Consider the following 16,194-nt stretch of genomic DNA (forward strand, 5'->3'; position numbering starts at 1 on the left):
ATGGTTAAGCTGAAAGTCGGGGTTTGAATTTACCAGACACTCTGCAAGAAAAAAGACCTGGCAATCAGATACCTAGTAGGAAACACTATTGGACAGTTGTATCTGTAGGCTAAACACTGGATACAAGGTCGGTTTGAACCACAAGGTCCGTGGTTCAAACCCACCAGCCGGTCTTTGGAAACCCTGTACAGGGTCGTTACGAGTCGGAACCGACTAGGTAGCACATTACAACAACAATATCCTGTCATATATGGTCACAACAATAGGTAATGTTGTAATTCATGATTTTGGAACTCTGCTTTTCAATAATGGGAGGGTGGTAAGTGATGTATTTAAATAAGGTTAGCCAAAAGTGTTGAGTGAGTGGTACATGAAGCCCATTATATTGGTACTTGTCAAAGTTTTAAGGTGCATGCTAACCACCTTGATTGGGACCCAAGATTCTGTCTGCTAACAAGCTCTTAAGGAACCCTAGTAGCATAGTGGTTATGTATGTGGTTGCTAACCGAAAGTTCAGCAGTTCCAATCTACCAATCGCTCCACAGGAGGAAAATGAGGCTTTCTGCTCCCATAAAGATTTACAGCCTTGGAAACCCTATACAGGGTCTCTGTGAGTCAGAACCAACACACCACCACCAGCACCATAGCTAACTGCAAGGTCACTGGTTCAAACCTAATGCTGCTCCTGTTGTTGTTGTTCAGTGCTGTTGAGTCAGTTCCGACTCATAGCAACCCTGTATAGGGTTTCCAAGGAAACCCTATGTAGTCACTTGAGGTTGCACTGACTAGATGACACTTAAGAACAAAAGCTCTTAAGTGATGCTGATGCAACTAATCTTGGGACTATCACACTTGGAGTAGAATGACATTATGCTATTCCATACTACTGTGTATATTTGAAATTTGCCCTAATGTTGAAAATAGCCAGGGCTTTGAATGGATTCATTTCCTTTGACCTCCTCTTGAAATTTTGCATTTCTATCCTAGATATACTGTATCGCAATCTACATTTAAACAAGTTTCCCCTGATAGTAATTCTTATGTATATGATTCTTATAAAATGAGGCTTGGGGATCTCTAAGAATCACTTAGAGGAAAAATGTAGATTCTGACTTACTATATATCTGGGATAGAAATGCAAATTCTCAGTAAAGGGTCAAACTAGAATGAATTGGTTCAAAGCCCTCAAAATAACCTTGGAAGCTCTTGAAGATGCAGGAGCCTCAAGTACTGATTTCAATACGTCTAGAATGGGACCCAGTAATAATCAAGGCCCTCAGGTGCTACCAATGTAGATGGTTAGATGGTTTGCAGACCACATTTTGAGAAGCTATAAGTCAGAAATGCAATCTTCATCTTTGAGAAACAGTAAATTAAAAGTGCCACTTTTATCTTGAATCAGTCAGGAAGGTGGTAGTAGGTGGTCGTAGCTAGGTGGGGGTAGCTGAGAAGCATTGTAGTCAGATGGTTTTTACCCTAATGCCTACTTCATCTGTAAAATCTGCTTCTCCAGAGATATGTGTGAATACTTGTCCTCCAAAATAGAGATGGTGAGTGTGGGAGTCAACACAGAGCCATGCCATGCCAGGTGAGTTTGAAAATCAGGCTGGGAATTCAGAGTATGGGATGAATTGGCTCTGCTTTGGTGACTGTAATCATACTTTGTGGGGCATTGTGTACTTCCCCACAGGTGGGAGATAGAGACAGATGAAGTTGTCCTGCATCGGCGCCAAAAGCAGATAGATTATGGCAAGCGCACACCTGGCTACCGGTGCTTTCTACAGCAGGTCCCCAAGTGAGTGGAGTTGTGGGGTAGTCACTACAAAGTTGTCAACCAAGTTGCTTTGGTTCAGAGGGTGGAAAAATACTAGGAGTGTTGTGAATGTCCTCATGGATGATAGCACTTAACAACAACACAAAGTTGCAGAATTACTAAGATTACATTTCCTGCAATTTAGCCCTCATGTTTCCAAGAATATTTTTTTCAAGTGGACCAAGTAGTTTAAAAAATTGTTTTTATTGTGTTGAAATAGATTAAATAAACTATTTCAACAAGTTTGTAATTAATGTAACATTAATTACATTCACCACATGCAATAATCACCATTATCTATTTCCAAATTTTTTCATCATCCTTAACAAAAATTCTGTATCCATTAAGCAATACCTCCTATTTTCCTCTCCCACTTGCCCCTCCAGATAACTTTTAAAGCTGTATCTGTTTCCTAATTAGGTGGTTTTCCTTCCATTTTTACCATCATCTCATCACCCCCCCCAACTTGGTAATTGCAGCATATATACTTGCCTAATTACATGTAAGTTTACTTGCATTCGAACAAATTGAATGTATGAAAAGGTAGAATTTATTTTAAAGGGAAGTTAAATGTTTTTTATGTCTTTCTTGTTTTCCAAGAATATATCTAATATACCCTTTCCAGAAAAAAGAATATTCGGGAGGTTGAAAGTTTGATGTTTAATTTGAAGATAAAATTTTTCTGTTACATTGAGAGCAGTGATCTCAGGGAATTTCTAACTAGGTTCCTGGCTCACTGTGATAAGTAGAGAGTTGTGGCCCCTGCTACACTGGGGCCCTTTCACACTTGCCTCAGCCTAACCCACATTTGTTGTTGCCAGGACACAGCGACAGCCAGGCCTTCACCCTCAAACACCAAACAAGAACAGGAGGTACAGCCGTCGGTCCTGGGATGCCCAGATCAGGCAGTGGAGAAGAGCCCTACATTCCTGGGACCCACCCAGCTGCCCTGTGCAGGGCAAGAGAGCTCCAGGGTGTGTTCACTATTTCTAGTTCCTTCAGTTGAGCCCCACGTTTCCCTATAACTATGTGAAAAGGGAGGGTCTGCATAAAAGGCATATTCTCCTCACTCTGCTGCTTTCCCAGGCAGGAAATGGAAAATCTCTTTGCTCCAGTGGACTCCACCCCTTTGGATAACCTTCTGGATGACTGGCTCCAGGCCCTGGAACCTTCAGAGAATTGGGATGGAGACCAGGTAGCATCTTCTGCTGAAACCCACTGGAGCAGGGTCAGAGCTAAAGTCTAGCCCATAAATGTACCATTAAGATGATGGCCAAGGTACATCCAAAGAACAAAAGGCAAACATACAAGACATGACTTTAAAACTTGAGCACTAAGAGACAGCCCTGGTGGCACAATGGTTAAGCACTTGGCAGCTAACTGAATGGTTGGGCCTTTCAACCTACCCAGTGGTTCTATGGGAGAAAGGCCTAGCTATCTATAAAGATTATTGTTAAGTGCCGTTCAGTCAGTTCTGACTCAATAGTGACCCTGCATAGGGGGTTTCCAAGGACTGATGGTTTTGAACCGCCAACCTTGCAGTTCAAACAGACCTTGTGGTCCAGTGCTTATCCTAAAGCGCCACACCAGGACTCTTCTGTAGAAAATGTTGTTGTTGTTAAATGCCATGAGTAGGTTTCAAGGAGTGGCTGGTGAGTTTGAACTGCCGATCATTTGGTTCAAACTAACCATGCTGTCCAGTGCTCTATCCCATAGTGCCACACCAGGACTCCATAAATATTGTTGTTGTTTTTGTTGTTAAGTACCCGTGGAGTCCGTTCAGACTCATAGTGACCCTGGCACAGGGTTTCCAAGGCTGTAAATCTTTACAGGAGCAGAAAGCCTCATCTTTCTCCTGCAAAACCACTGGTAGTTTCAAACTGCTGGCCTTGAGGTTGGCAGCCCGACTTGTAACCACTACGCTACCAGAGCTCCTTCCATAAAAGATTACAGCCTACAAAACTCAAGCAGTTCTATTCTGTCACATGGGGTAACTATGAGTCAAATTGACTTTGGCACCTAATAAAAACAAAGAGATTTAACTATAGTTACTAATGAGACCAGAGCTTTGGGCTACACTGAGTGCTATTTTATATTTGTTGAAAGTGTATAACCTTCCTTTGAAATGAGGCCTGAATCTGATATGCAATTTTGTGTGTTTTTAAAGTGTCTCAATTTCTTTCAATGTTTTGCAAGAGAGCCAATGCTAACTTACCTTCTTTTACTCATGTAACTTTGTAATCATGGATGATAATAATCTTAAAAAGGGTGTGGGAGGATATAGTTTAGTGCTTTACAGAGTGAGGACTTTAAAGTCTCAGAACTGATTTTTAATACTGTCTTTGCCCACTACTTAAGACCTTGTGGCTCTGTAGGATAAACACTGGACTTTAACCACAAGGCTAACAGTTCAAACCCACCAGCTGCTCTGAAGGAAAAAGATGAGGCTTTCTGTAAAGTTATAGCTTCGGAAATCTTATGTAGAATCGCTATGAGTGGGATGTTGTTGTTGTTGGATGTGCCATGGAGTCGGTTCCGACTCATAGCGACCCAGTACAGGATTTCCAAGGCTGTAAATCTTTACTGGAGCAGAAAGCCTCATCTTTCTCCCGTGGAACAGTTGGTAGTGTCGAACTGCCGACCTTGGGGTTAGCAGCCCTATTCGTAACCACTACGCTACCAGAGCTCCTTCCTTAAAAGATTGTTGTTGTTGTTGTTATGTGCTGTGGAGTCGGTTCCGACTCATAGCAACCCTGCACAGGGTTTCCGAGGCTGTTAATTTTTACGGAAGCAGAATGCCTCATCTTTCTCCCGCAGAACAGCTGGTAGTTTCGAACTGCTGACCTTGTGGTTCGCAGCCAGATTCGTAACCACTACACTACCAGAGCTCCTTCCATAAAAGATTACAGCATACAAAACTCTGAAATAGTTAGCAGTGGGTTTATTTTTGTTTTCATGTTTTTGCCCACAACTTGGGCATTCACTTTACCTCTTGGGCTGTTTCATCTGTCGAATAAGGAAAATATTTAGCCTCATTTGGTGACTCTAAGCCAAAATAAGAACATATATTGAATTTATGTGTCCAGCAGTGTCCAGCACATAATAAGTGCTTCACAAACTGTTATTGAAAACCATGTCTTCTTTGCTACCGGTCCTGCCTCTGCTGCCTTTTCACCAAAGGGAAATGTGCAGTGTGAAGTAAATCCCCCTCCTACTTTCCTGTAAGTGCCTCACTTTTCCTCTACTCTTCTTTTTCAGTTTGCTGACTTCTTGGCTCCTGCCTCCTGCCTTCCCTGGCTCAGCGAGGATCATCTCACCACTTGCCACTTTCTAGCTGATCACAGCTATTTACCTGTCCTACACTTGAATGGGACACAAAATATTTAGAGAAAACATCTTTCAGGGGACTTAAGTATAATAGCGAGGATTACTTACATCACTACCACTTTCCAATCAATTAAAAACTAAAACTACCCTATAAAGATATCAAAACATGAAGGCTGTTTAAAACCTCTCCTTTTTCCGTTTGTTTTCCGGGTCTATCTGGACCTTCTTTGATGCTAGCTAATGCTCAAATTTACATAAGAAACTATCAAACCATCTAACTGTTCTCCAACTTCTTCACTTGAGATTACATTCAGTCTCTTAAAAGGATTTAAATTTCAGCTGAGGTGGGAGGTGGTGGTGATGATAGTAGAGATGGTAGAAACTTAAATAAAAGGTGGTTTTCCTCATCCTCAAGAGGAAGTAGTGCCGTCAACATCTTTTCCCCATCTGCTTGTTTCCTCCCTCCTTCTCAGGCTTAAAAAAAAAAAAAAAAAGTGATCCAGATGTAACCACTTTACCCCTTCATACTCCCTCCTACAGACCCGCAAGCAACTGAACCGCCTATGATGTCATAATCACAATCCCATTACCTCATCCTGATGGGGGGGGGTAGAGGGAGAAGGAGTGAATAACCCTGGGCTCTCCTCATCTTTAGGAAGTGTTCTGGGTTAGGGCTAATTACAGAACCAAGTAGAAACGCCCCCCTTAACCGATATAAGTGGTGGGTTTATACGGTTCAAGCCGATCCAGCAGCTAGAAGAGGGGCTCCAGGGACTCAGAACAGGCCCTAATCGGCGCTTGGACTACACTTCCCAGCAGTCTTCACGTCGTGGACGGATCCTCTGAAAAGGGGTAGGGCGATTCCTTTATAGAGTTAGCGGTATAGAGCGGGACAGAAGAACAGGTGAGAACAGCCTTGGCTAATGTTATTACGCGGTCCGAACCAAATGAATAGCTGCACTTGGACTAATGAGGAATAGGAGGGCGGGTGCCATGGCTTTGTTTACCTTAGTGGGGCACTGGTGCCCCCACGAGTTTCAATATATGCCTCCAACTGGGCACGTCCACCTTCTGCGATATTTTGGGGGGTGGTGACTCGATAGGGAGAAAGCCACCCCTATCCCTGAATCAAAGCGTTAAGCTGGTTTCTGACTGCGTTACCCGAGAAAGACTTTGAGAGAGAAACGACGCAGGGCTCAGGCCCCCGCAGCAGCTCAGGAGAATTCTTCGAATCGGTACGGTCCGCCCACTCTCCTTAGGGGACTGTTGGTTCGCGCCGGCGCCTTTTAAGGGCACCGTGGGGCGAACGGAGCGCTCAGAGCTGCTCCGGCCGCGGCCCTAGGAGCTGGAGGAGCCGCGGTAGGTGGCGGAGGGCAGGTGGTGCTGGGGCCTTGGGGCGGGCACTTCGACCGTCCCTCCTCCTTCCCTCTCTCCCCTCCCCCAACCTGGCTGCCCTCGCGGTCCGGCCTCGTAGGCCATCTCCGCGGGGAGACCACGGGACCCGGTGGGGGAGGGGAGGCGGAGTGCTAAGTCCCAGACCCTCGCCGTCCTCTGCGTCCTGAGTTCGCTTCCTGCGACCAGATGATGAAAGCTTGAGTGAAAACAGGAGAACGACAGCTCCCTTGAGTGAGCCCTAGCGCCCCCTCAGTGGCCAGCGGACGCCCTATGCCCCACCCCGCGGGGACAAGCAGAGGCAGCAAAGGGAGAGGTTGAAGATTGGAGGGGGCCTAGCCTTTTGCTTCTCCATCTGGGTTGGGGGAAGGGTGCACCCCCACTTGTCACCCCTATCCTCACCAGAGCCATATGGAGGGAGAGGTCCCCTCTTACCTGTAACTACACCTCCCTGCCTTTCATGTTTTTCTTTAGTCTCCTCCAGAGGTGTGGGGCTGTGGGACCTGGGGGGAAGGTCCCCAGGGGATTTGTAATTCTCCCTCTAGGCTTGACTTGATCCTAGGTTCTCCAGGTTTCAGCACAACATCAGCATCCTTGAGGCCCCAGTGTCAGTGGTTACTTCCATGTATGGGAGACAGGGTGCGGGTCCGATCTTTGATTTGGGGGGCTGGTAGAGGAGGGAAAGCCTGGACTGAGTTGGGCCTGGTGGGAAGGGCCTAAAGGCCTGCTGCTCAGTGAAGAGCTGAGCCCTGTGCCAGTTGTTAAGCTAAGAAGTTTTAACTTGTTTAGTGAACGTTCAGGGCTGTCTCTACCCCTTAGATACACAAAATGGAAGGGGAAGGAAAGCGGCAAGAGAAGGCTTCTTATACTTTTTCAGTGCCTGAGAAAGAGGAGGCCCCTGGTGGAGCTGGTTTGCCTTCTTTTGTGTCTTGGTTTGATTCCTTATGGCTTCCGTTCTGTTCCCCCTCTCAGCCTGGCCTGTTTTAGGAAACTCAGGCAGAGAGTATCAGTTGCGTGGTGGTAGTTGCATTGTTCCAATTACCGCCGTGTGTGGCCATATCCCAACAATTAAAATGCAGAAAACACAAAATCACTCTCTTCCCTTGATTCCAGAGAGGGCTGGGAGTTTGCTGTTTGGCCAAATGCCTCATGAAAAGCTTAAAAGAGTTTGCCTCATTCCCTGCTCATGGCTGGTCAGTCATCCTGAGGCCTGGGGTCTCTGGGGTAAAAGTCTGCAGTTAGGTTCCTTCTCTGCTTGATCTTTCAGAGCAAAGTTAAGAAACCAAGAACAGAAGTGTTAAAAGTATTAGCTTTGCCATTAGAACATAGGGGAAACAACTAAAGGGAGCTCTTAGGAAGCTAGGACTTGGTTCAGAGTGGTGTAATAATTATGCATGAAAATGATAGTTAACTGTAATGATGATTGACTTCTCTAGCACCTTTTTCCTAAAGAACTCCAAGTACATTCAGATGTGATCGTGTGCTCTTCCTTGTGTCCTCCTGAAGTGGGAATGGAATAAAGATGATTCTCTCTTTTATTTATTTATTTTTTGCAAAAGTAGAGAGTTCTTTGCCCCCAAGGTCATAGAAGAGCCCTCTTGGGCTTCTGTTGGTACGCAGCCAGAGAGATAGACTCCATTGCTGTCTTCATCTTAATGATATCATCGCTTCTGGCATCCTGAGGCTTTGTAGAGTAACAAACAGGAGGGGTGAGAAACGGCAGCCTATGTGGACTCCTGATTTGTACAGGCCAGATGGTATGTTTTTTTGTACAATTTTTTCACATTTTATATCATATCCTTCCTGTTAACAGTTTAAGATTATTCTGCCCGTTTTACCTATGGGTAATTTGAGGCCAAGGAAGGTTAAGTAGTTTGACAAAACTATCACAGGAAGTTGAATTAAAATTTAGATTTCTTGATTCTTTGTTCTCTCTACCAGCGAATACAACATGCACCCTCTGGTGAGCTGTCTGCCTGCTGGTCACTATTGGGAATGGGCAGAACAAAACTATTAGGACACTAGATTAACCTCCCAGTTTCCCTTGAGCATGGCTTCTCAGGCAACTGTGGTCTTGAAGCCTTTTCTTTGATGAGTTGGTTTGCTTTTACCAGAAGTTGGTCCTGAGACAGTCTTGATTAATTGTATTCATGGTCTTTGAGTTAGATCGAACTAAAAACTTAGTAGAATGAAATCACAGAGGAGTTGTTCTTGTTGTTTTTAATTTCTATAGAGTTGAAATGTAATGGAAATTAATCTGATAGCAGTCCTTTAGTCTCATCCCATTTTACCAGAAAATATACAGTGTTCGTTGGAAAACAATAGTATGTTAGCTGCTCAGGAGGACATAAAACACTGTTTATTCTGATTGGTCTGAAGTGGAAAGTCATTCCTACAAGCGCCACTCCTCTCTACCATTAATACTTCCCTAGTTTAGGAGGGTACTTCTTTTCTCTTCTGACTCTGACTGGGACGATAAAGAAAATATTAGGTTAATCAGAAGCAGAATAACCATTTGGGCATTCCCTTCTTTTCAGCTGTTTTCTGATCTGGGGTTCTGGGTAGTCTTCAACTGAGCATGAACCAGGTTAAGAATGGCAAGTAAGTTTCAACTTGCTAGTCAACTGCAGGTCACTTTACTTGCTATATGGAGTGCCATGTTCAGAATGTTTCTGAGATTATATTTCTAAGACTGTGTTTAGGCTTAGAAGGAAAGAGTTGTGATCAATTAATAATGTCTGCCGGAGGCGTAGGGTGCTGTGGTATGTGTGCCATGCATTTTCCATCTTTGGACCAGGTACATCTCTAATATCACTTGGGGCTGGTCCCTCTGTAATTGGCAGACTCAGCAGGCATGACTGGAGAGGGAAGTCCCAATGGTGCTAGAATGGTGCTGCAGTGGCAGAAGACGTCTCACGAGTGAGGTCTGGAAGAACGACAGGGAAGACATCCATCATTTGCTCCAAAGTGTGCAAGTCAAATCCTGGGGAGAATCATGATAACCCTGATCACTGAGCAGCTACAGAAGCAGACTCTGGATGAGCTGAAATGCACACGCTTCAGCATCAGTCTGGTAAAAGACCAGTCTTCCTGCTTCTCCACGACCCCACCCCCCTCCTTTTTTCTGAGGCTGTTTGTTGCTACTTCTTTACCCTTGTCCTGTCTGTATGAATCATGGAAGAGCTCAAAACCTGGCTCAAAAAGAAGGGGGCAGGGATTGTTCCACTGACAGAGAAGGGACACTAAAACTTGGGTGGAGAAGGGTATTGAGATATTGGAAATGTGGATCGTTTTACTGACTAATTTTGGGAAGACAAGAGGACAAGAACACTTAGGAGTCCCTCACATCCCTACAGCCCACACAGTTCAAGGATGAGCTGAAGAGGGCTTCATGGAAATCTGTCAGTATATCCTGAACTCGAATGATTATAGATATTCTCTCTCTCTTAGCCTTTGCCTGATCATGCAGACATCTCCAACTGTGGGAACCCTTTCCAGCTTGTGTCTGGTAAGGCATAATGGTGTGTGTGTGTGTGTGTGTGTGTATACGTACACTTATGCCAGCATCCACACAGTTCTTCCAGGGACTAGGGATAGCTGGTCTATCTACATATAAAACTTTGTTGCAAGGGACACCTTCCAAGATTAACACTTGTCTCTCTTTTAGTGTCCCAGGACGCTAGTTATCTGTTTAGTTTACTCTTATTGTAACCTTGTGGGGACTTTCATAGTCTAATCTTTTTTGAAGAGGATGGTTAAGAAATTTTTGAATTTCTTTTTTTTTAATTTTTAAATTTTATTATTTAAAAAAATAATAAATATAGAGAAATGTTGCTCTTCTACTCTTGCCACCTATTAATCCAGCTTCCATCATCTCCCTGAAGTAACTCATGTTATTAGTTTCTTAAATACCCAGAATTTCTTATACCCACTTGTTATTGTTAAGTGCTGTTAGCAACCCTATGTAGGGTTTCCAAGGAGCAGCTGGTGGGTTTGAATTGCTGACCTTGTGGTTAGCAGTCCAGTGCTTATCCTACAGTGCCACACCAGCACTTACACACATAGAAGTAATATATGAGGAGTGTTCAAGAGTTCACGGAAAAATTGCATTATCTTTTAATTCCTCTTTTCTATGGACTTTCTAAAGTCCCCTTGTAGTGCATAAACTTACCTCTCATATAGTTAGGATATCATTCAAATGAGTACATTGAATGTTTTTTTAATAGCTGTTTATAATTACACAGTACAGATCTATTTATTGCAGTTTAACTGATTTCCTGTTGATGTTCATTTTGTTTGTTTCCAATCTTTTATTATGACATATGAAACTTAGGTGAATAACCTTATTATATGTGTCATTTTGCCTATGTGAAAATCTGTCTGAGGTATTAATTCCCAGAGTATGAATTAATCAATGGATCTGATCTGTGTTTGTGGATACATTTAGATAAAGTGAACAACCAGAACTCTCTAATTCGTGCTGCCAGGTCATTCTGCATTTTATTTTATTTTTGGGAATATCTAGCAAGGGAAATGAATTAACAGAGTTATATTCATTGAACCTCTGCCTCCTATTTATGAACTATTTGCTGCATGCAAGGTGTTATAGTTAGGTGCCATTTAGTCAGTACCGACTCACAGTGACCCTATGCACCATAGAATGAAACACTGCCGAGTCCTGGGCCAACCTTATAATTTTTGCTACATTTGAACCCATCGCTGCTGCCACTATGCCAATCCATCTTGTTGGGGGTCTTCCTCTTTTTCTCTGACCCTCCATTTTACCAAACGTGATATCCTTTTCCAGGCCTTCTGACAATATGTCTGAAGTATAAGAGATGAAGTGTGGCCATCCTGGCTTCCAAGGAGCATTCTGGCTGTACTTCTTACAACATAGATAGGTTTGTTCTTTTGGCAGTCCAGGGTACTTTTAATATTCTCCTCCAACACTATAGCTCAAATGCATCACTTCTTCTATGGTCTTTCTTTTCCACCATCCAACTTTTGTACTATACTATAACTACACAATAGACGCATGGTTCCTGTTCTCATGGAGATTAGTAGTCGGGAGAGCAGTTGGTCACATAAAGTCAAATATGAGTTTTCTGTATCATCTAGTCTTAACTTCATATACTTGTCAGTTGCTCCAAATATTCAGCCCTGTAGATTCCAGCTGGCTAGCCAGAGGTCATAGTATGCTTTTTTGTCCCTTCTGTAGCTGTCTCCCTAAAGTCACAGTTTTGATTAGAATGCAGTGAAGACCATTCTTTTTAGTCAGTTTCCCCTCCCTCATTCTCCCCATTCTGTATGAATTTAACAGAGAGCCTAAGGAAAAGGAATCAATGTGTGTGGGTGGCTAGCCCCAAAGGAACATAGGCGGCATAAAGTCTTAGGGTTTCCAAGGCATAGGTCCCTCCTTCAAAGGCCTTTTCCTACCCCATTTGTCCTCCTTAAAAGTAAAAGTGATGTCTTACCTGCTTGATTACATCTTGGCAGCTCCTTACTTATATCTTGGTGCAGTTGACACATGGGAAGAAAAGGGAGCCAAGGGATAAAAGAAGCAATCTGGTGGTTTCTGGAGGAGGAGGAAATGATACATGCACTAGAGGGTGGACACGCGTTGACATGGGTGACGGGGCAGGCAATATACAACTGGAGGGAGGTTGGCAGAGGAAAGATGAGGGTGGCAGGAGACACAGGGGAGGAATGCAGTGGTTAAAGTGAATAGAGGTAAATGCTGTTAACTGTTGGTGCATGGAGGGGATTGCAACCATGTAATGAAGCAAAGTATATGATTAGTTGAATGTAAAACTGATGATCTTCTCTGTAAACCTTCACTCGATTCACAATAAAAAGTTAAAAAAAGGAAGTTAAGGAGATTATAGTCCTGCTTTTTAGAACCCAGAGTAGAGGGTGGGCGGATTTACAGAGTAGGGATGGGTAGAGTGGGGTAAGGAATGAACAGAGCATAAAACATACATGTGTCTCTTTTTGGTTTTGTTTCAACTTTTTATTATAAATTGAGTGAAGGTTACAGACCAGATCAGCATTTCAATGATTGCAGTCCTCTCCATGCAACAACAGTTACCTACTTCCTCCCTGTGGTTCCTATTTCCATTCCATCCTCCTTTCCATCCTTTCTCAACTTTGTCCTTAAGTAAATATTTCCCTTTTGGTCTTGAATGATTCCATGGTGAGATTACCCTACTAGTGTTGTTGTACATATCTACTGCTTGACTGAAAATTAGGCAGTGAAATGAGAGTGAGTTCCGTTCCAGACGTAAATGGTGTTCAAAGCCATATTCTTGAGTTGCTCTAGTCTTTTTTCTGACCAGTTAGCCCAATCTTTTATTTATTATTTTATAATTTTTAGTTTTGTTCCACATTTTCTGCCACTCTTACCTGGACCTTCTAATGCTATCCCTTTTTGAGTAGCTGTAAGAGGTAGCCAGGCACAAGCTAGTTCTTCTGGCCTCAGAGTCATGGTGACTGATGTTCACCTGCTCCGTTGCTCCATTGGACTAGTTGAGCACGTGTCTTTTGCTGGACTCATTTTATGCTTTAGTGAAGGAGTATATTTGGAGTATATTTTAGATTTTAGGTGGTTTCTCATAATGGAAATGGGAGTCCTGGTATGGTACTGTGGGTTAATGAGCCAGACTGCAAAACTGTTTGAACTGCAAGGTCGGCGGTTCAAACTCACCAGCGGCTCCTCAGAAACCCTTTACAGGGTTGCTATGGGTTGGAACCATCTTGACGGCACTTAACAACAATGTATAGCATAGTAATAAAGAGATCAGGCCTTGATGGTCCCTTAGGTTAGAATCCTGCTTTGGTCATTTGTTTGCTATATAATCTTAGGCAAGTAGTTACTGGATTTTTGTCGTCTATAAAAATGGAGATAATATTAGTACCAACCTCAGAAAGTTTTGGGAAAGAATAAGTGAGATTGCCTACATAAAGTGTTCAATGTAATGTGTAACTCATCTCATGGTAAGCTCGTGAATAGTGTTAGCTATACAGGGTCACTATGAGTCAGAATTGAGTCAGTGACAGTCATTTGTGGTTTGTGTTTTTTTGATCATTAATATTGTTATTATGAATGCCTTCCAGAAGGTGCTTCCTGGAGGGGCCTGCCCCACTGTTCCTGTGCCGAGTTCCCGGACAGCCTCAACCTCAGCTACCACCCCTCAGGCTTGAGCCTGCACCTCAGACTACCCAGCCTGGGAACCTCCCCACAGGAGCCGCCCCTCCCCCAAGTCCTAAGCCCTGAGCCTCCAGACCCAGAGAAACTCCCTGTGACCCCCACCCCTCCATCCAAAAGGCACTGCCGCTCACTCTCAGTGCCCGTGGACCTGTCTCGCTGGCAGCCAGTGTGGCGGCCCGCCCCCTCCAAGCTGTGGACTCCCATCAAGCACAGGGGCAGTGGGGGAGGGGGTGGGCCGCAGGTGCCTCACCAGAGCCCCCCAAAGCGGGTCTCCAGCCTCAGGTTCCTCCAAGCTCCCAGTGCCTCTTCTCAATGTGCTCCAGTCCACAGACCCTACAGTCCCCCTTTCTTTAGCCTTGCCCTAGCCCAAGATTCCTCTCGACCCTGTGCTGCCTCCCCACAAAGTGGCTCTTGGGAGAGTGATGCTGAATCCTTGTCACCTTGCCCACCCCATCGTCGCTTCTCCCTGTCCCCCAGCCTGGGCCCACAGGCAAGCCGCTTTCTGCCCTCTGCCCGGAGCTCTCCAGCATCCTCCCCAGAGCTACCCTGGAGACCTCGAGGCCTCCGTAACCTTCCCCGGAGCCGCTCACAGCCTTGTGATCTAGATGCCCGCAAAGCTGGAGTCAAGCGGCGCCACGAGGAGGACTCTAGGCGGCTGCGACCTTCCTTGGATTTTGACAAGATGAATCAGGTGGGTGCGGTGTGACTAGGGGAGCTTAGATGGCAGTTGGAGAACTCTGGTCTGGTCCTGTTCTTAAGTTGTCCCCTAGCTCCAGGTCTTCTTGGTAGGACATTTCCGGGAGTTCTTTTCTGTCTGAGCTTTTGCTAGGGTGACCTATCATCCTGGTTTCAGCACTGAAAGATTTGTGTTCTGTGAGCAACTAGGGTGATATCCTTGTTAAACCTTCCAGTAGCGACACCAGGGTCCCTTCTAGTGGTACTTTCCCTCCTCTTGGAAGAAAGGCATAAGCCGCAAAAGTCCCATGCTCAGTGGCGCCCCCTTCCCCACACCCTCCCCCCACCAAGACTGGTTTTGGCACTTGCTCTTCACTGCTTTGTATGGGTCTGTAAGCATAAGCAAGCTAGGCTGCTACATCATTCATCTATTCAACAAATGTTTTTGATTTTCCCCTATGAATGCAGTTGTTGTATGAATGTGCTCCCTTTTTTGACATTCTTTCATCTAGACTACTGGGTCACAAACCTCATTGAAAATGTATTTATTTATTCATATTGGCTTCCAACAATTCAGTAAATAATTATTGGATACCTACTATGTACCAGCTTCTGACTAAGAATCCACTGCCATCAAGTCATTGCCGACTCAGATGCTTGGAACTTAGTAGTGAGACAACTAGACAACATCCTGTCCACATAGAGCATATAAAACAAGCTGCTACTAAGGCAGAGACGATGACGTGGAGAGATGGAGTAGCTGGGGACTTTAGACCCAGAGACGGAGAGGGGCTGTGTCCTGATGACCAGGGGACAGGCTTGTAGGGTATACCATTTGGTTGATTGATGATGCATGGAGGGGATTATAACCATGGCGATAAAACTGTATACAATAGGATGATTGTAAAACTAATGTTTTCCCATGTAGACTTATCACATAATTCACAATCAAACATTTAAAAAAAAACAAGCTACTAATCTTGAGCCCATTGGAAACTTGGACTCTTTCCTAAGAGACATGTACATGTTCACTAACTTTTCCAGGGAATTCACAAATCTCACCCTAAAGTTTAAGGCTTCTGCTGTCAAGGGTTACCAGAAGGGACTTTTTATGATACTTGGATTGCAATGCACTGGGCAGATTAGTATCTTTGTTTGCCTTGTTAACTTTGTTGTTTGTTTGACAGAAACCATACTCAGGAGGTCTCTGTCTCCAAGATACAGCCCAGGAAGGCAGCAGCGTTTCTCCACCATGGTTCATGGCCTGTAGCCCCCCACCCCTCTCTGCTTCCTGTAGCCCCGTTGGGGGTTCCTCCCAGGTGCTGAGTGAAAGCGAAGAGGAGGAGGAGGGAGCCGTGCGGTGGGGGCGGCAGGCTCTAAGCAAACGGACACTGTGCCAGCAGGACTTTGGGGACCTGGACTTGAATCTGATTGAGGAGAACTAAAACTGAGAGGCTACTTCTTGGGGCCACACAGACTGACTCTCTTATGGCTACTAACAAGTGTCGAGGCCCCAGGGCTGGGGGCCCAGCCTGGGAACGGGGGTGAATGGAGGGCTCTGACTCAGGGCAGCCGGAAATCTTCTCGCTCCAGGAAGCTCGACCAAGCCAAGAGACTGGCCGGGACAAGATAAACGGAGCTGGTGGAGGGAGGGACAACCCCAGAGCAGACCCTTCCCATGCGGCCCTGAGTGTGAGTATCCCTGCCAACGAGAGAGCAATGGGCAGGGAAGGAAGGGGTCTGCTGACCCCAGCTCGGGGAATTTCACTAGCCCCTTTGC

General features: G+C 44.8%; 3 protein-coding genes across 4 annotated transcripts in view; 2 read left to right on the top strand and 1 right to left on the bottom strand.

Annotated features, from left to right (window-relative positions):
- The window catches only part of CDC25C (cell division cycle 25C), a 40,497-nt gene extending 34,182 nt beyond the window's left edge, over positions 1-6,315 (bottom strand). The window contains exons 1-2 of the mRNA XM_006866220.1: positions 6,161-6,315; positions 2,159-2,180 (exon numbers count right to left, since the gene is read on the bottom strand). The gene's annotated coding sequence lies outside the window, so the exon portion shown is untranslated. The remainder of the gene's footprint in view (positions 1-2,158; positions 2,181-6,160) is intronic.
- LOC102827532 (oocyte-specific histone RNA stem-loop-binding protein 2-like) lies at positions 1,548-8,052 on the top strand. The gene is made up of 6 exons (XM_006866221.1): positions 1,548-1,588; positions 1,691-1,795; positions 2,635-2,787; positions 2,900-3,008; positions 7,352-7,442; positions 7,985-8,052. Exons 1-6 carry the CDS (start codon positions 1,548-1,550, stop codon positions 8,050-8,052), a joined length of 567 nt encoding a protein of 188 aa, XP_006866283.1.
- FAM53C (family with sequence similarity 53, member C) lies at positions 5,785-15,872 on the top strand. 2 transcript variants are annotated; one of them, XM_006866117.1, is made up of 5 exons: positions 5,785-6,044; positions 9,376-9,605; positions 9,983-10,040; positions 13,646-14,430; positions 15,602-15,872. In XM_006866117.1, the coding sequence occupies exons 2-5, from the start codon at positions 9,528-9,530 to the stop codon at positions 15,857-15,859; spliced, it is 1,179 nt and encodes a 392-aa protein (XP_006866179.1). In that variant the 5' UTR covers positions 5,785-6,044; positions 9,376-9,527; the 3' UTR covers positions 15,860-15,872. The 2 variants fall into 2 exon arrangements, with proteins under 2 accessions (XP_006866179.1, XP_006866180.1); XM_006866118.1 differs by lacking the exon at positions 5,785-6,044 and adding an exon at positions 6,458-6,499 and having other exon boundaries at positions 15,602-15,859.
- Positions 15,873-16,194: the final 322 nt, after the last annotated feature.

This window comes from Chrysochloris asiatica, unplaced genomic scaffold (assembly GCF_000296735.1).
Source record: "Chrysochloris asiatica unplaced genomic scaffold, ChrAsi1.0 scaffold00087, whole genome shotgun sequence".
NCBI lineage: Eukaryota > Metazoa > Chordata > Mammalia > Afrosoricida > Chrysochloridae > Chrysochloris > Chrysochloris asiatica.

Excerpts from the sequence above, each read along its gene's own strand:
- LOC102827532 (XM_006866221.1), top strand. The coding sequence starts at position 1,548 with ATGGTGAGTGTGGGAGTCAACACAGAGCCATGCCATGCCAG. Across the intron at positions 3,009-7,351 it reads AGAATTGGGATGGAGACCAG|ATACACAAAATGGAAGGGGA; the intron begins GTAGCATCTTCT and ends TCTACCCCTTAG. Across the intron at positions 7,443-7,984 it reads GGAGGCCCCTGGTGGAGCTG|AACTCCAAGTACATTCAGAT; the intron begins GTTTGCCTTCTT and ends TTTTTCCTAAAG.
- FAM53C (XM_006866117.1), top strand. The coding sequence starts at position 9,528 with ATGATAACCCTGATCACTGAGCAGCTACAGAAGCAGACTCTGGATGAG. Across the intron at positions 10,041-13,645 it reads CCCTTTCCAGCTTGTGTCTG|AAGGTGCTTCCTGGAGGGGC; the intron begins GTAAGGCATAAT and ends AATGCCTTCCAG. Across the intron at positions 14,431-15,601 it reads ATTTTGACAAGATGAATCAG|AAACCATACTCAGGAGGTCT; the intron begins GTGGGTGCGGTG and ends TTTGTTTGACAG.